This window comes from Coregonus lavaretus (genome assembly GCF_964263955.1).
Source record: "Coregonus lavaretus genome assembly, chromosome: 28".
Taxonomy (NCBI): domain Eukaryota; kingdom Metazoa; phylum Chordata; class Actinopteri; order Salmoniformes; family Salmonidae; genus Coregonus; species Coregonus lavaretus.
Window position 1 is genome coordinate 3,147,614 of NC_140015.1, and position 19,102 is coordinate 3,166,715.

At 42.0% G+C, this 19,102-nt stretch overlaps 2 protein-coding genes across 4 annotated transcripts; both read right to left on the bottom strand.

Annotated features, from left to right (window-relative positions):
- Window positions 1–3,590: 3,590 nt before the first annotated feature.
- On the bottom strand, window positions 3,591–8,610 carry nfatc2ip (nuclear factor of activated T cells 2 interacting protein; the record flags this gene model as incomplete). The annotated part of the gene is made up of 8 exons (XM_084145470.1): window positions 3,591–4,206; window positions 4,401–4,516; window positions 5,124–5,268; window positions 6,601–6,853; window positions 7,052–7,135; window positions 7,801–7,918; window positions 8,063–8,117; window positions 8,485–8,610. Coding segments are annotated over 8 exons (1,059 nt in total), but the record flags the coding sequence as incomplete, so codon positions are not given.
- Window positions 8,521–18,571, bottom strand: sgf29 (SAGA complex associated factor 29). Of its 3 annotated transcripts, none has more exons than XM_084146221.1 (11): window positions 17,535–18,571; window positions 15,410–15,483; window positions 14,951–15,026; window positions 14,489–14,561; window positions 14,191–14,255; window positions 13,916–14,045; window positions 13,533–13,679; window positions 13,347–13,382; window positions 12,979–13,141; window positions 10,906–12,716; window positions 8,521–8,598 (listed from the first exon to the last, which is right to left on the bottom strand). In XM_084146221.1, the coding sequence occupies exons 1-10, from the start codon at window positions 17,539–17,541 to the stop codon at window positions 12,600–12,602; spliced, it is 888 nt and encodes a 295-aa protein (XP_084002347.1). In that variant the 5' UTR covers window positions 17,542–18,571; the 3' UTR covers window positions 8,521–8,598; window positions 10,906–12,599. The 3 variants fall into 3 exon arrangements, with proteins under 3 accessions (XP_084002347.1, XP_084002349.1, XP_084002348.1); XM_084146223.1 differs by having other exon boundaries at window positions 17,283–18,571; XM_084146222.1 differs by having other exon boundaries at window positions 17,277–18,571.
- Window positions 18,572–19,102: the final 531 nt, after the last annotated feature.

The window sequence follows — 19,102 nt, forward strand, 5'->3', positions numbered from 1 at the left end:
AGTTAAGCAAATGAAGGGGACTATAATTGATGTAGTAAATTACTTTTCATGTCGATTACTTTATGTAATAAACATTCTACTTTTCATGTCAATTACTTTATGTAATAAACATTCTTAATTGTGTATGTACAGTATTTCCCTTTTGAAGGTTTAATAAAACCTTAATTCAGCCAAGAAATCCATATTTTCATTGATGAAATATTCAACAGACCAATTAGATTAATTAGTTGCCATTCAGCCTCATCTAGCCTTGGTATGGAATAACTGATAACTGACAAAATACCTCAGCCTTAGGAAATCATTGGGGATAGAAGTCATACTTTCAGTTTGCACAAATCTTTATTTGACTTGCTGTAATACAGAGATACAGACCATATAAAAGCATACATTTAATCTAACAATGTCTTCATTGTGTCTTAATTGAAAATAAAAGCATTTTTCCTTTATTCACCATTTCAAAAAGGAAAGCGCAATACCAGTATTAATGGCAAGCAGGCTCAGGCAATATATATAATGACTATTGAAAAATTACTAACACTTCAAAACCCTATGGTCAGATGGCTTTTCATAAAGATGTCAGGGTAAGTAATAGAATCCAAGTTTCTGAGTGTGTGGGACTTGAGGGGGAGAAAGAACCAGTGGAGGCAGCAACAGGCAGGTAGCAGGAAGAGGGGGGCCAGGTGGGATTGGGCCAGGCATGTCCAGATGTCAGGCCAGGGTGTCCTCAGTCACGGTCCAAGAGTCTCAGGCCCTCCGGAAGGGGAGACAGAGAAAGAGAAAAGATGAGGGTTAGTGAGAGAATGGCTAAGATTATAGTACACCATATGCACTGGGGGTAGAGAATAATCAATAGTGTTGCTGTGGACACTGGATAATCTGACTAACATACACACACAAACACAACCTGTTTGACCTCGCTGTGATACTGAGTCAATTCAGGTAGCATTCAATGTCTTGCATTTGTGTTAACCATGGCAGCCAGCATTGTAAAAAAAGAGATGTGCAGAAAGATACTCAGCCTCTGTGTCTGTGGATCCTTTCCCCTTAATGTATTTTTCATGTCAGCCAGGCCCAGCTTTTCAAAGAAACACCATTTATTTCAATCTCTCGAGTCTATTGCTTCAGTCCTTGTTTCGTTTTCACTTATTTCTACCTGGTAAATAAGCAACAATGCTGGGTAACCACAAGGAGAATAAGGTGAGGAAACAGTCCATGCCAGCCAGGCCCATCTTTTTAAAGAAAAACCATTTATTTCAATCTCTATTTGAGCAAAATAAGTAGTTTTTGTTGTGATCACAATAAAATCCTAACAATTCAGGTAAAGAGCGCCACAGTCAGGCAGACAAATCTGAATGTTCTATCATAAAGTGCGAACAATTATTTTCCCTTGCTGTTATACTTAGAAATACTATAACAGTAAATTAATAGATGACATTCACTGCTATAAACCTGTCTCCAATAGAATCGCATAATTTACACAGACCCAGCGCGGACCTTTGACAAATAAATATCCGTGTGAAAAGGCGTCCAAATGGTCTGTTTCAACAACGAACTCAATGTATTCCGAACACTGGTGGTAACCAGATAATCCCAATAATTTAGGTAGCCCACCTAGTAAACGATGTCCCCCTCTGGTATGTTCTATCGTGAAATGGCTGGGACTGGTTGTTGTTTCCCTGTTAACTACTTACCAATATTTTACTTATTAAGTCAAAAACAAAATTAACTGCAATACACTGGTCTCAAATATATTAGCATAACTATGCTACACAGAGCCACAGCGAAGCAGTTGTAAAATGAGATGCTTTTCACCATATTAAAACGTGTCACAGTTTAACATGCCTAGCTCTGCCCACTGGGGCGTAATTACGGAGCGCTCTCTGAAATAAGCGCTCGTATCGTCATATACCAACGGATCAAGTTCTCACCACACCAGCGTACAGGTCCATTTAAAAACAATTCAGATACAACATCAACAGATGACAACAGAGACATTTTTATTTCAAAATCGGTTCAAAACACATCTTGTAAATAAATACATACAGTGAGCAGCATAATTCATTGGACAGTGAACATTTTTTTGCACTTTGAGTTTGAAAGGATACAATGACAATGAGGGTGAAGTGCAGACTGTCAGCTTTAATTTGAGGGTATTTTCATACATATTGGATGAACCGTTTAGAAATGACAACACCTTTTGTACATGGTCCCCCCATTTTAAGGTACTACAAGTATTTGTTAAATTGGCTTCACAGATGTGTGTCGTTAGGCAGGTGTATTCATTTGTGTTGTTAGTGAATGCAGGAGAGCTGTTGATGAATAGTATTGATTCTAGACTTTGCTATTGCCTTTGGAGGTTGTTGTTGGGGTGTGACAACATGAGGAAGACAGCAGTGTCGATGCAAATGAAGCTGGCCGTCATAAGGCTCAGAAATGAAAATCAATCAATCAGGAACATTGCAAAAACCCTGGCCATGCCCAAGTAAACAGTTTGGTTCATCATTAACAAGAAAAAAACAACCGGTGAAATCAATTATGTCAAAAGACCCGGTAGACCGAGGAAGACCACTGTAGTGGATGACCGGAGAATACTCTCTATGGTGAAGAAAACCCCCCTGACAACAGCCCAACAGATCAAAAACACTCTCCTGGATGCAGGTGTAGATGTGTCAGTCTACCACACGTAGAAGACTACACCAGCAGGACTGCAGAGGGTACACTACAAGATGCAAACCACTGATAAGCCTGAAGAACAGAAAGGCGAGATTACAGTTTGCTAAAAAGCACCTAAAAGAGCCCCAAGAGTTCTGGAAAAAAGTATTGTGGACAGATGAGACAAAGATGAACATGTACCAGAGTGATGGAAAGGGGAAAGTGTGGAGAAAAAAAAGAAATGCCCATGATCCAAAGCATACCACCTCATCCATGAAACATGGTGGAGGGGGTGTTATGGCTTGGGCCTATATGGCTGCCAGTGGAACAGGCTCACTTGTCTTCATCGATGATGTGACTGCAGACAGAAGTAGAACAAAGAATTCTGAAGTCTACAGAAATATTTTATCTGCTCAGATAAAACCAAATGCCTCCAAACTCATTGGATGGCACTTCATCATGCAACAAGACAATGACCCTAAACAAACTGCTAGAGCAACAAAGGGGTTTTTGATGGCCAAAAAGTGGAAAATCCTTGACTGGCCGAGTCAATCACCGGATCTGAATCCAATTGAACATTCATTTTACATGCTGAAGAGGAGACTGAAGGCAATAAGTTCCCGAAACAAGCAGGAACTGAAGATGGCTGCAGTACAGGCCTGGCAGAGCATCACCAGGGAAGATACCCAGCGTCTGGTGATGGCGATGCATCGCAGACTTCAAGCAGTCATTGCATGCAAAGGACATGCGACCAAATATTAACAATGATTACTTTATTCTACATTATGTTAAACTGTCCAATGTTTTTTGATGCCGAAAATGGGGGGGGGGGGGGGCATGTACAAAAGCTTCTATAATTTCTAAACGGTTCATTCGATATGTATGAAAATACCCTCAAATTAAAGCTGACAGTCTGCACTTCACCCTCATTGTCATTGTATCCTTTCAAACTCAAAGTGCTAGAGTACAGAACCAAAATAACAAAACAATGGTCACTGTCCAATGAATTATGGAGCTCACTGTAAATAATCATAAATTGATGGCGGCAGTATTGAAGAACCTGAATTGGACCAAGTGCAGTGAGTGCATCTTTTAAAAAAACAGCACTGGGCCATCTTTCTTTCACTTTAATTTGTTTATTTTTTGGTCCATAGCATATACAAAAAAATCCTCTATGACAGAGGTTCTCAAATCTTTCCTTGGGGACCCCCATTCCATGTATTTGAACTATTCCACAGCTAGCACACCTGATTAAAATGGTCAACAAATCATAAAGTCCTTGACTAGGTGAATCAGGTGAGTTAGTTCGGGGCTACAACAAAATTGTGAAACGTCTGGGGATCACAGAGGAGATGTTTGAGGACCACTGCTCTATGGAAATACCACGGGTGTTCACACCCACACCTCGATGACATCACCGTCTTCCATGTCCAACTGGGAGGGTGTCTGGCTGTGGACGACCTTTGACCCGTCAAACTGGAAGCGCACCTTGCGTCTGGCATCCATGGACATACTGGACACATACTGGGAGAGGATGGAGCCCAGGGGGGCATCCTGAGGAAGAGAGAGAGATGAGAGAGAAGGGGAAAATTATATTGTTTATGAACAGTTGAGAAGATAAGGTGAGTTTAAGACTAAGGCTGTACTCCAAACAGCTTCGTTCCTTCTGCCCTTGAACCTTATCCTTACACATGTGCTCAACCCCAAATCAAGCTTCTTAGTTGTGAGAAACGTTGGGTAATGCTCACTTTGTGTAGGGAATATTCCTGTGCTGAGCCTTTCTCCTTGGCCTGCAGTCGCACAGTGAGCATGTCACCACTTTGCTCTGGCTCATTTTTATCATCCGCTGCTATGACGACGCAGTCTGACAGAAGGGAGGGTAGGGTTAACAGAAAAGAGGGTTCGTGATCAAACAGTGAGAGTGGAGTTGCTGCCTTAAATTATGAATCAATGCATTAGAACAGCGATTCTTAACTGGTGGGTGTAAAAACAAATATATACTCCAGTCTGAACTTAAATGACTTAAATCAGGTAGAAAGTGTGTAGAAATGATAATGAACTTACATTTTTTTTTTAATGTAATCTCTGAAAAAAATATATTCAATCACAGTATTTTCAATATAGAGCTATTAGCAGCGCTATTTTGGTAGATTTTTTAGTCTCAAACCAGAGTTTATTAACATTCTTCATCAAGAATATGGGCAAGATTTTATTGACGATGAAACAGGTGGGAATGTTGTTCCCTTGTCATTTAATTGCTAAATTTACTATCAATAGTTTTCCAGATGGTATTTTGGCGATTCTTTTTCGCGATGCTAATATTGTGTCGTGACTGAGACAACCTGGTTCAATTTGGGTCCAGAGGCAAAACCAGTTGAGAAGTTGAAGTGCGACACTTTCCCCGTTGTAATGACTGTGTGAGACATCCAGGTGTGCATCCCACTAATGTATGCCACTATGAGTCATCTCACCTATGATGTCAGCGATGCCCAGGCCCAGCTCGTTGGCTGTGGAGTGGACAGGAAGCTCTATGTCTCTCCTCAGTAACAGGATGCGGGAGGGCGGTACCTTGAGCTTGACTGACAGCTGCTCCACCGCTTTGCTCAGGGGCACAGTCTGGGAATGAAAAGCTTCAAGTTAGGAATGAAAAGAAACCTCCAGCTTACTTGTGTAGCAGAGGTGGCTCACTGAGCTAAGCTAACATGATGATGAGTAACCTTGCCTGACACCAGAAGACTTATGTTAGCTCCCAGAGTTAATAATGCCAAAGGTTTTAGCTTAGTAGGCTTTAAGAGTCTTGTGGCGCACAGACTACCCGGGTTCAAAAGCGGTCACACTCTTCATCCAACTGGTCTCAGCTCTGGCACAATCTTTTATCTGCAATAAAAATTACACTGTCGCCAAGGCAACAGTTTTCCTAATTGAATTTCATAACTATACTAAGCAAAAATATAAACGCAACATGCAACAATTTCAACAATTTTACAGAGTTACAGTTCATTTAAGGACAACAGTCAATTGAAATAAATTCATTAAGCCCTAATCTATGGATTTCCCGACCAGGCAGGGGTGAAGCCATGGGTGGGCCTGGGAGGGCATAGGCCCAGCCACTGTGGAGCCAGGCCCAGTCAATCAGAATGAGTGTTTCCCCACAAAATGGCTTTATTACAGACAGAAATACTCCTGTTTCATCAGCTGTCCGGGTGGCTGGTCTCAGACGATCCCACAGGTGAAGAAGCCGGATGTGGAGGTCCTTTGCTGGCGTGGTTACACGTGGTCTGTGGTTGTGATGTCTGTTGGACATACTGCCAAATTCTCTAAAACAAAGTTGGAGGTGGCTTATGGTAGAGAAATTAACATTACATCATCTGGCAACAGCTCTGGTGGACATTCCTGCAGTCAGCATGCCAATTGCACACTCCCTCAAAACTTGAGACATCTGTGGCATTGTGTTTTGTGTCAAAACTGCACATTTTAGAGTGGCCTTTTATTGTCCCCAGCACAAGGTGCACCTGTGTAATGATCATGCTGTTTAATCAGCTTCTTGATATGCCACACCTGTCAGGTGGATGGATTATCTTGGTAAAGGAGAAAAGTTCACTAACAGGGATGTAAACAAATTTGTGCACAAAATTGGAGAGAAATAAGCTTTTTGTGCGTATGAAAACATTCTGGGATCTTTTATTTCAGCTCATGAAACATGGGACGAACACTCTACATGTTGCATTTATATTTTTGTTCAGCATACATTCAGCCTGAATTGAACACAAGGTGATTTTTAGTCCAGGAATACATTTACTCTGAATCTGGGAAACTGGCCCCTAGATGTTACAAAACCGACCCTGGACCACCAGTTAATGGCAACCTACACCTTTAACCCGAGTCACGACACACTCACTTCAGCATCACTATGACATAACAGGAAGTGGTGCTATTCCTGATTCTTACGGTTAGCACAGGGATCTTGTAGAGGTCTGTCCGGCTGCGGAACTTGAGGGCGATCTCTCTGGATGTCAGGGGGCTGTGGTCTTGGGAGGGGGCGAGGGGCTGGCTCCTGGGCCGGGAGTTTGGGGATATGAGGATGATGTCATCATCGTCATACTCGGTGAAAGGAGGGGAGGGGCAGCCGTGGCGTCCAGATAGCCCCTTGGCCTCGGGAGAGAGGAGAGAGCCCACAGCCTTAAGCTTTCTGTTGATCTCTCTGAGAGAGAGAGAGAGAGAGAGAGAGAGAGAGAGAGAGAGAGAGAGAACCACCAGGGACAAGCGTAGGGAGAAAGAGACAGAGCAAGACAGAGAGAGAGAGAGAGAGACCGATAAAGTGAGTGGTGATGATATTATAATTGCATTACTGAAAGGGCATTGCATTTCTGTCTCGGACATAGACAAAATGTCAACTCACAGAATCTTTCGATTGGCCCGATTGGATACTTTGTCAAAAGGCCTGCCTGGAGGTAGTGGTGGAGAGGGGGAGCGGATGTCTACCCTTAGAGAGAGAGATTTTAGGGGGGGAAAAGGTTACTACGCTAAGAATTGTGAGCTGTTCTGGCTCGCACAAGCCAAAGCTTGTGCAAGGCTACTTACTTTAACTAAGAATTTGTTAAAGATGCACTATGCAGAAATCGCTCCGCCATTTCCTGGTTGCTAAAATTCTAAATAGTTTGCCTAATTTCAGTTTATGTGACAAAATAAGCAAGTATAGTGTAGAGAATAATTGTACCATCTAAACCGCTGTGAAATATATTTTCCATAACCAAAAATATTGTATTTTAGCGGTTTGAAGCTGGTGTACAAAACCGAAAGTAAAAGACGCAAAAACGAAACTTAAGAACAGGGAGCATAGAAATAGCGCACATAGAACAGATTTACCGCTTCTTAAACTTGCTTCTCATAGAAATGTGTGTTATAGAGCTGCCATTTTCATGTGAATTTGGTCAGGTCCCCCAAAAAGTTAAATATTGCAGCTTTAAAACCATACTTGAAATATTGTACATCAATACAAATTAAATACACTACTGCCACCTTCTGGTTGTCTGGGGTAGTACAAAAACATGCTACATATACAGTAAACACAGTATGTGAAAGCAGAACAGAGTACACCATAATTATAACATTCTAATGAATCAGACACTTTAGCAGCAAGTAACTCACGGATCTTTGTCCTCTGGCTCAGACTCATCCTCCGAGTCATTCAAGGAAATGCTGATTGGCTTCTTTTTCTTTGAGGGTGGAGACTTGGCCCACAAACTGAGCTCCTCTGCATTGTCACCTAGGTAGAGAAATTAAATTCCATGTACAGTTCAACAGACAGGAATTGAACTGGAATTAACTAGTAGCAGACCAGACATCTGTCAGTCAGTCAGTGGGTGTGTGTCTGTCAGTGTGTGTGTGTGTGTGTGTCTGTAGTTCATACCTGCATTAACATCGCAGGCGAAGACAGTTGGATTCAGCTGTAAGCTGCTGTTCACCTGCAAACACGAATACAAAATTACCAGTATTTGGTAATAAAATAGATTTTACCAATAGCCCAGCCCCATTGCTTTGTCAAGGCAAAAAAGCTGTGTGAGGGTTTTGCAATTGTTCATCTGCAGCAGTTGACGTACAGATCAAAATATTTCTGTGGATGGATCAATCTACTTTGATATACTCAGGCAACACAGTGATACAGAGAATCACAGAGAAATAGACTATGCCAGTCAATAAAATAAATAAAGCGCATTTAAATAGAATTGACTATGCCAGTAGTAGAGTATTAAAGAACTTCACACTATAAAATTAGAATAATTAAATAGGAACAGGAATATCAGTAATTTAATAGAATCTTATGGGCCACACCTTGTTGGAGTAGATAGGCACAGTAGTAATAGACGAGGGGTCGATAATTCGACGCCGTTTGGGTTGAGGCTTGACGAGGGCGGTCGACTCAAGGTCGCTGTCACTGTCAGAAATCTGAACGAAGCAGGGAGATCACACGCACACACAGTAAGCTTTGATCCATGCTTTACATGTTGAATTCACGTTACTGTAAATTGGACAAACTTGTAAACATTTGACAAGCTAGTTAGCTAGCAAACTGTCATCGAACTATTTCTCTTGCTTTTTTCCATTCTTCCCCACTAATCAGCGACTGATATGGGTGCAATTAATTATTAGGTAGAACAGAAAAACAGCAGTAGTCCGGACGTCGTAAGGTAAGATTTGAATAGCCCTGCCATACACCAACCATCTCACTAAGCAGGTCTAGTTTAATCGGATCTATCACAGCCGGTGGGGGATGGCTGGCTTGGTTAGAACAGCATAAGCATATCATTATGCACGCTAATAATGAAAATAAACATTGACGCTAGCAGCACCAGCAAACCTAGCTAGCTTATGCTAGCACAGATCGAGCTATTGTTTTAGCTAACTGGCTGCCTACTTGAGTTGAAAGACTCGTTTGCATGCTTTTGTGATAGATTGCTTTCTACACTAAACGATAAAACGCTAGCTTATCGGTGAAAACTTTTCTTTTGGACGTCCTGGAAAAAACGTACCACTTCAGCCATCTTGTTTCCCTCCAATGTGATGATTTCAACCAATCGCATCAGTGTTTGCTGGGGGGAGGTTGTGACCTCATTCTGGACCAATCATCTCTGAGAAGAAGACGTGGTCGTAGGACGCGGTCTGTACTGTCACAGAGTTTCTAAACCCAGAGGCGCAACATCGCAAGACTTCCAGGAACGCTTAGTTAGCAGACCAAACAGACTAGGCCGGGGTTTGGGGTTTGAGAAGTCCATAAGAGAAGTGAAAGGTTATTCCTTAGTTGTTAATTTTCTCGAAATTGAAAGGCACAACCTAGATTCGAGCCAATGTCTTAGGTAGTTGAACATGTTATCAGTAGTGGAAAAAGTACCCAATTGTCATACTTGAGTAAAAGTAAAGATACCTTAATAGGAAATGACTCAAGTAAAAGTCACCCAGTAACATACTACTTGAGTAAAAGTCTAAAAGTATTTGGTTTTAAATATACTTAAGTATCAAAAGTAAATGTAATTGCAAAAATTAGCTTATGTATCAAAAGTAAAAGTGTAAATAATGTCAAATTCCTTATATTAAGCAAACCAGATGGCACAATGTTTTTTTTTACAGATAGCCAGGGGCCACTCCAACACTCAGACACCATTCAGAAACAAAGCATTTGTGTTTAATGAGTTGCCAGATCAGAGGCAAGAGATGACCAGGGATGTTCTCTTGATTAGTGTGAATTGGTCAATTTCTGTCCTGCAAAGCATTCAAAATGTAGGAGTACTTTTGGGTGTCAGGGAAAATGTATGGCGTAAGAAGTACATCATTTTCTTTAGGAATGTAGTGAAGTAAAAGTAAAAGTTGTCAAAAATATAAATAGTAAAGTAAAGTACAGATACCCAAAAAAACTATGTAAGTAGTACTTTAAAACAGGGACGCAACTTTCACTGGGGACCCCTCATTCTGAAATTGCATTTTTGTCCCCCCCAGTTTTATCATTGGAATGTGATACAAAACGAGGCAATGGTGTGCTTTAGGACCATGCGGACGCCTCCGAGCATTTTTTATTTTTTTAATGTCCCCCCCACGTCTAAAACCAAAGTTGCGCCCCTGCTTTAAAGTATTTTTACTTAAGTACTTTACACCACTGCATGTTATTACTCCAACCTCGTGAAATGTACAAACTGACACGTTTTAATTTTCGTCCAAAATAACTTAATAATAACGAGTGCGGTTGATTTGAAGGCCTGCACATGCACAGTTCGGCTCGAGACGACCGTTAGACCCAATGGCTTGTTTCTATGCATGAGCTTTGCTAGCCAACGTCGCTATGACATCGCCTACAAATGTGCTTCGGGATTTCTATTGGAGAATCAGTTTTAGCCTATCTTCATGCTGTACTGTCTTTTGTTCTGTTCTGGGCCTGGTTTCCCAAAAACATCTTAAAGCCAAGTTAATCGTTAGAACCATAGCTCTACATGAAATGAGTATGAATAGGAAATATAGCTAAATGCATAGGAAATGTAGTCATTGACAAGGTTAGAAATAATTATTTTTTATATAAATAATAATTGTGTCCTTCAAACTTTGCTTTCGTCAACTTTGCTTTTTCATCCTCCATTTGCAGCAATTACAGCCTTGCAGACCTTTGTCATTCTAGTTGTCAATTTGTTGAGGTAATCTGAAGAGATTTCACACCATGCTTCCTGAAGCACCTCCCACAAATTGGATTGATGGGCACTTCTTACTTACCATACAGTCAAGCTGCTCCCACAACAGCTCAATAGGGTTGAGATCCGGTGACTGTGCTGGCCACTCCATTATAGACAGAATACCAGCTGACTGCTTCTTCCCTAAATATTTATTGCATAGTTTGGAGCTGTGCTTTGGGTCATTGTCCTGTTGTAGGAGGAAATTGGCTCCAATCAAGCGCTGTCCACAGGGTATGGCATGGCGTTGCAAAATGGAGTGATAGCCTTCCTTCTTCAAGATCCCTTTTACCCTGTACAAATCTCCCACTTTACCACCACCAAAGCACCTCCAGACCATCACATTGCCTCCACCATCCTTGACAGATGGCATCAAGCACTCCTCCAGCATATTTTCATTTGGTCTGCGTCTCACAAATGTTCTTCTTTGTGATCCGAACACCTCAAACTTCAATTTGTCTGTCCATAACACTTTTTTCCAATCGTCCTCTGTCCAGTGTCTGTGTTCTTTTGCCCATCCTAATCTTTTCTTTTTATTGGCCTGTCTGAGATATGGCTTTTTCTTTGCAACTCTGCCTAGAAGGTCAGCATCCCAGAGTCGCCTCTTCACTGTTGACGTTGAGACTGGTGTTTTGCGGGTACTATTTAATGAAGCTGCCAGTTGAGGACCAGTGAGGCGTCTGTTTCTCAAACTAGACACTCTAATGTATTTGTCCTCTTGCTCAGTTGTGCACCGGGGCCTCCCACTCCTCTTTCTATTCTGGTTAGAGCCAGTTTGTGCTGTTCTGTGAAGGGAGTAGTACATAGCGTTGTACGAGATCTTCAGTTTCTTGGCAATTTCTCACATGGAATAGCCTTCATTTCTCAGAACAAGAATAGACTGACAAGTTTCAGAAGAAAGTTATTTGTTTCTGGCCATTTTGATTCTGTATTAGAACCCACAATTGCTGATGCTCCAGATACTCAACTAGTCTCAAGAAGGCCAGTTTTATTGCTTCTTTAATCAGCACAACGGTTTTCAGCTGTGCTAACATAATTGCAAAAGGGTTTTCTAATTATCAATTAGCCTTTTAAAATGATAAACTTGGATTAGCAAACAACAACATCAGGACTGATGGTTGCTGATAATGGGGCTCTGTACGCCTATGTAGATATTCCATTAAAAATCAGCTGTTTCCAGCTACAATAGCCATTTACAACATTACAAATGTCTACACTGTATTTCTGATCAATTTGATGTTATTTTAATGGTCAAAAAAATTGCTTTTCTTTCGAAAACAAGTGACCCCAAACTTTTGAACGGTAGTGTGTGTGTATATATATATATACGGTTTATTCTTACTCAGTCAGTGTCCAGTCGACATATCAATGAAAAACATTTGTTTTTGTTAACATGTAAAAAAACAACAACACACATGCAGCATAGCTCGTTCCACATGCAGCATAGTCATGTCACCAGGCCAATACAGACAGAGCAGAGTACAGAACATCTTGCACGTCTCACAATGATCAAACAGATGAGCCATAATAACACACTGTTGGATATCAATAAAACTCCCTAGATTGACTGAGCCTCACAGATAGCTGCCCAAACCCCGCCCTCAGTGTGTCCATATGTGTGGCTAGGGTATGGAATCCAGTGTTATTCTGGGAAGGGGGGTGGGTGGAAACACTTGTCTACACAGTGTATTTGTTATGTCTGACAAAATACAGTATCTTCAGTCATCAATCTCTTCTTCACTTCTTTTTGTTCTCTTTGCAGGCCACCACGTATCTCTGAGCCACGTTGAGGGGCGGGGAGTAGCCGTCTGCGTACGACGTGTCCTCAAACAGCACTGAGTAGTCGTCCTGGGGCTGAGAGAGCAGAGAGCGCATGGCGGTTAGTGGGGAGAACAGGGTTCACTGATTTGGAGTCAGCATTTTCCCCACTAATGGTTAAGGTTAGGATTACTGGAGGGGAAGCTGCCAAGCGAGAGGCCTTCCTGGATGCAGGGTTTGGTGTACAGTAACATTTTCTCCAACTGAACCAGCTTTATGTAGTTTCGTCATCAAATAAAATGTATTCAAATGACATCAATCAGTCCCCCCCCCCCTCCTCTCCCTTTCCGTGTCTCACCCGGTGTGGGGGTGTGTGGATGAGGGCTCTGTAGAAGCAGGTGGTCTGGGGGTAGAGGGCCAGCACCAGCTGGTCTTTACTGAACAGGGCCTCCGGGTCCGTCTCTGGGTTGGCCTTCCACTGGGGCAGAGGGATGATACGCCTCCTGCTCAGGGTGTGTCTCCTGGAGGAGGACAAGAGAAGAAGGATGGGAGATGGGGGAGAGAGAGAGAGAGAGAGAGAGAGAGAGAGAGAGAGAGAGAGAGAGAAGAAGTAGAGTAGATAATTGTCATTATATCCGAGGTGAGATTTTCAGGGCATAAAATATCATGTACTACAAGACAAAATAGTAGGAAGAGAAATATAGAAGAATGAAGACATTGTCTTACTCTTTTCCTTCCTCATCAATGTCATCCACTTCGTACCTGAAGGACAGAGCAGAAGAATACAACTCAAAACAGTCTGTTGTAGCTGATTGGCTAAAAGTGTTAAAGGCTGTAGTTGATTGGCTAACAGTGGTACATGGCTGTACTTGATTGGCTAACAGTGGCTGGAGCTGATTTGCTGATAGTTACTTGTTGGTGGAGTGGCTGTAGTTGACCACCTCGGCCAGGATCCACTGTTCGTCCCCGTCCACGGCCTTGACCCGCGCTGCCACCTTGTCCCCCTGCTTGGCCACGTAGTCACTGCTGGCTGGCATCGCCCCACACAGGGGAGGAGGACTGGAGGGGAGGAGGAGAGGGGGATACAGGGAAGGATGGAGGGTTTTAGGGGTGGGGGGAGTAACATAGTAATGGAGGACAGAAAAAAGGGGCAGGTGGAAGAAAGGTAGGGTAGGTACTGAACTTGAACTGTACACAATAAGAACACAGATTTTCGTTTCCCGTTGCAAAACGTTTTGCTATGTTGTGCACTACTGAACAGGACGCAGGAGAGAGACTGAATCATCAGACCCTACCTGTCTCCTGGCTTGCCGATCCACAGCGGGAGCGTCATGGCTGACTGTTGGAGCAGTGTCATCAGCACCCCCCTCCGCATGGTCTTCCTGGGGGGGTCATTGTCGCTGTACACCCCTGCCATCTTAGCCGCTGGGGGAGAGGAGAGAGAGAGAGGAGGAGAGAGGTATGGGCTGCATCTCAATAGTATACAGTGGCTTCTTCTCCTCGTCTCGCCTTCTTCCTAAATAGGATGTAGGCTATTATGAGAATTCAGTCACAGCCATACTCTTCTTACCTATTCGCCTCTCCTCCAATAAGGATTTGATCTCTGCAATTTTGTCGAGGGCATGACGAAGAATACTGTGGGAGAGAAAGAGTGGTGCCCGACTTATTACTTTGGACTGGAGCTGTACTTACTTACTCCACATGGTGGCAATGATTTCTGAACGTAAGACAAAAACACATCTAATCACTGAACTACCACAGTTGGATAGGTGAAAGGAAACGTTACATTAAACGGCTTACACCAACCCTATCATATCAGATCAGTGGACACTTCAAGGGACATGGTGATGTCAGTGTAGGCTACCGACCTGCACTCTGCCTCAGCGTCTGCTTTGGCTGTGGTGTAGAGTCCCCTCAGCTTAGTCCGGTAATAAGGGGAGGCTGGGGGAGATGGGAACAAGAATAACACCTTTTACACTGTGTTTGTGTTGGTTTGTCTATCCTTGTGGGGATAGTAAAATAAGGAAAATTCTCCCTCGTGGGGACATTTCCCACGTCCCCATGAGGACAAAGGCTATTTTAATCTTAGGGGTTAGGGTTACGAGTAAGGGTTAGGTTTAGGGGTTAGGGAAAATAGGATTTTGAATGGAAATTAATTTTAGGTCCCCACAAGGATAGAAGAACATAACGTGTGTGTGTGTGTGGGGTAAAGGCTTAGCCAGATGACACAGAAACAGAAACGGTGTGTAACAGTGATATGAAGAGTTATAAAATAGTGTTGCAGTGTTGATGGACAAAGGGGAATGTGGGGAGGCGAGGTAGAGGCTCACTCTTGTTCTCAGTCTGCATCCTCTCATGTGTTTTCTGGATGTTGAGCAGGTTGTGTTCACTGCGCGACCGCTCCTCCTGAAAAAGAGAAGGAAAGGGATTCATATTACAATGTGTGGTTGTTGCATAGGTGCAAAATGATGCAATATATCAGCAAGAATAACATATAATGTGCACACACAATTTTAAATGTATTACAGTGACTGATGTTTTGGCAATGAGATTTAATTTGATCTCTGCATATCATTCCTATTCTGTATTGCTAGGTATTACATTACTCCCAAATGTGACTTCAATCCCTATGATGGCATGATGTAAAAATATGAGCCACATTTGTATATAACTAGCTAGGTAGCTATTTATTCATAAAATGACCGTCCTCCACTGTGGTCCCTGAGTTACTGGTCAGTGCTCCTGATGACAACAGCACTTGGGCGTAGCAACCATTGGTTGAGACTTACCTGCGTCTGCTTGATGAGTTGATGGAGCTCTGTTAAAAGCTCTGCAATTTTAGTGTCCGCCGACATGATGTTGCCTGTGGTAACGAGATGTCAAAATGCATTCATCAAATTAGTTTCACTTGAGTTTAAGCAGCAACATGATAGACATACCTTGCACACATGATAGCTAGCCAGCAGATTCCGACCCTACCGTTACACTTGTTTACACTGAGTTGCACTGGGGTCGGAACGTCATCATGGTTAGATTAAGACTCTGGGGATGAGAAATTGTGTTGTACTCCGAACTGTACCATTATCCCAACTGTTACACCGGAAAGATTGAACGACTGCTTATTTTTCCGAAAAGCTGCCCTTTTCATCCTCATGCTATCCAGCAGTAGCCACAGCAGCCATTATGGAATGGCATGTTGCATTAGACAACAAAGGAGCTGATTGGCTGACACTGGCTACTGCTAGCTAGCATGAGGACACAAAGGGCAGTTTTCCAGAAAACTATCAGTATTTCAATCTTCTCGATGTATCAGTTTGGATATAGGTAAAATTTAGAGTATAGTGTCACATCCCATCCCTGCATTGAAGTAGGTTTTCCAATCCACAATAAGGTCCAATCCTGCCGTTTTTCTCTCAATATCAAATAACTTCTGGGTAACAATTAAGTACCTTACTGTGACTATTTTCAATTAAAATGGTCAACAAGAAACAAAAATAGCTTCTTAGCAAAGAGCAATTTCTCAAGCAATAATTTTGTTAGGACTGTCTGGGAGTGGTCTATGTGGGGACGGGAAAACGGAAAACCAGCTGTTATTGGCAGAGGTTTGGAACACATTCTCTTACTGAGGGGATTCAATTAATCTGGCCCGGGTGCCCGGATAGGCGTTTTGCAACAGGGGAAAGTTGATTGCATTCGTTTTGGAACCGGGCTGCCTCCCGGGCGTGAGCCATATGTCCCGTTCAAAGCCCACAGCGAAGTTGGCTCAAAACAAAAGTGACGTATTTTAAGCATGTGGAGTAATGAGTAGGATTCTGTATTTTCACATTAAAAAGTGATTGCTTTTGATAAAAACACGTTATCTGCCTTTCCAATTAAAACTAGTTTGAAAATTCAAACAGATTTTAATGGAAAAGAGATGTATGTTACTGGATGATGGATGATGTATCATGCTTCGTGCGGCGTAGATTACTGTTCAATTTGAGAAGGGTGCTCCTCCCTCACCGCTTTTGCCCATTCACGTCACGCAGCTCTGCATATTCTAATACCGCCCATTGGTCTATTAACTAATTTAATGCCTGGTGTTGTCACCAGGCAGGCCAAAACTCCAGCCCACCAAAACAGGCTGGAATTTTTCAAAGAGCTCTTACACTAAAGGCATGATCATCATTTTCACAGTATTATTCCAACTACATAATGTGGGAATATATATATAAAACTCAGGAAAATCACGTTTTTGACTGCAATGGGCCTTTAATCTAACCATAGTGCAGCTCAATGTAAACAAGCGCAACGGTAGGGTCGGAATCTTCTGGCTAACATAGCTAGCTAGCTAACAGTAACGCTACATAGCTGTATTGTTCGCAACTTATGGCACATTTACTTTGTACTGGCAAGTTGTCAGCAAGAGTTAGCTAACGTGGTCAGAACAAACATATAATATTGCAGGAAGCTAGCCAGATAAATTGTGAAAAGCTAGCTAGCGGCTAGCTTCGCTGGCTAAATAGCTAGCTAGCTTCTATGATGACTTAAACGTGATCTTTCCTTTTATCAACCACTAAACGCAGTTTATTTTGTTGAGTAAAGTTACATTTTGGTAAGTGGTCGTAAATTGTTATACAACATGTTTAGAACTATACATTCATACTATTTACCTACCTTTACCTTTGGTAGCTTGTTAGCTTTCATTCGTTTCAAGGCCTACTACGGACTGGCAGCGAGGACAAACAGTACTACCCCAAACGTTTGTTTTACGCGTCTTTCAATATTGCATTTCGGCCATAGACTGTATACAAATATGGCATCTCTACCATATGGGCGTTCTAATGTAAAAAAATAATCACAAGTAAATAATAATTGTTGTTTGAATTCGTTCAGCTAATGTTTACAACCCATGTAATTTACTTCACCACTTACATTCCATCTTCCAAACATCTCTCCTCAATGTTTACATATTGAAACATACAGACAGTTTTTTTTTGGCATTTCTTGTAAACACATTCAATCAGACTGTAATGTTCTGTTCTTTCTCTGAAGCTTGTGTAAAATGTGCCGTCAGCAGAATTCTGCGAGGGGCAAAAGAGAACGTGAGGGAGGTTTGGCCACTGGAAACAAGCACCAGCTGTAAACACTATGGTGAAGAAAACAGCTACATAAACAGCAAAACAATCACTAAGAACAAAACTCAATAGAGAACTAATATGAATGTAAAGATGGGTAGACAGTACCCTAATGTAAAGCAATATACTATATGTATTGATATTAGTTGGGTGTGTGTGGAGAGGGGGGTCGTAAAACAGACCATAGACAGACACAGATAAGTGTTGGCTTATCTGCATGCGTCAAAACTATCTGGGGCGCTCTGTGCTGTTTATAATTGTGTGTGTGAGTCTTTGTGTGTTTAGTGTGTTTGTTGAGAGCAGGCTTAGTCACAGCTCACATGGGTAAGCTCATATTTCAGCAAATATTTATTGAACAGAGCGCCCACATGACTGAGGCCAAGAAAGCGTGGACGGAGGAGTCACAGAAAGAGTAAGGGGAGAAGGAGGAAAAACAGTGAAAGAAACAAGGACAAATGTAAGAAATATGAATAGTGGGAGTGAAAGAGAGATAGATAAAGAAACATGTAAGAAGAGAGACTGGGACAAAGAGAGAGTGAAGCCCCGCCCCTCTCAGCTCTGACTCCAGTTTATGGGCAGTACAGTACTGTTTATGACTGTTTATGGAGGCAGCGAGGGAAGTAAAATATGCCAAGAACTCTCTCCCTGCTTCAGTACGCCTGCGTCAAACCGTCCTTGCTCAAAAACAATTAGGTCATATCCAAAAGGACTGGTTTGTGGAATATTCAAGCCAGGCTTTAGGAGAAGAGGCTACTTTGAGAAGTTTTACTCATAGCTCCTGGTTAAAGGCCTGTAATTTATACGACAGCGTCTGAACATGATGAGTAGATTTATGTGAGGAAAGAGCCCTTCCTCATCGTTCTCACAGATACAGTCATATGTTTCTTTGTCATGACTACAGTCTGAATCATTCTATCTAGTTTATATATATGTATATATATATATATATATATATATATGTATATATATATATATATATATATATATATATATATTCCTTTATGTAGGCCTACATGTATTTGCTATACAGTACCACACACATTTAATTTCCTCTCTACTAACATGCACACGTGAGAACACACACAATGGGATTTCATGGGTGCTATAGAACTGCGATCAAAATGGGTTCAATGCCTACTGAACAACCAGAATCTGTCTGTCAAAAACGTTGCATTGTCACCAAAAGTTGGTTCCACATGCTCACCAAAAGTTGGTTCCACATGCTCACATTCACACATCTCACCTTCAAGGACCCTTTGGATGGGGCCCTGACAGACAAATTGAGGTCATACAAAGAAAAGGGGGGCATCAAAATGGGTCAGAGAACATGTGGCTGTTAGAAAACATGAGAAGTGTGAGCTTTGA

Coding starts and splice junctions, on each gene's coding strand:
- sgf29 (XM_084146221.1), bottom strand. Junction 14,046..14,190: donor ATTGGAGGAGAGGCGAATAG/GTAAGAAGAGTA, acceptor CCTCTCCCCCAG/CGGCTAAGATGGCAGGGGTG. Junction 13,383..13,532: donor TACAGCCACTCCACCAACAA/GTAACTATCAGC, acceptor TCTGTCCTTCAG/GTACGAAGTGGATGACATTG.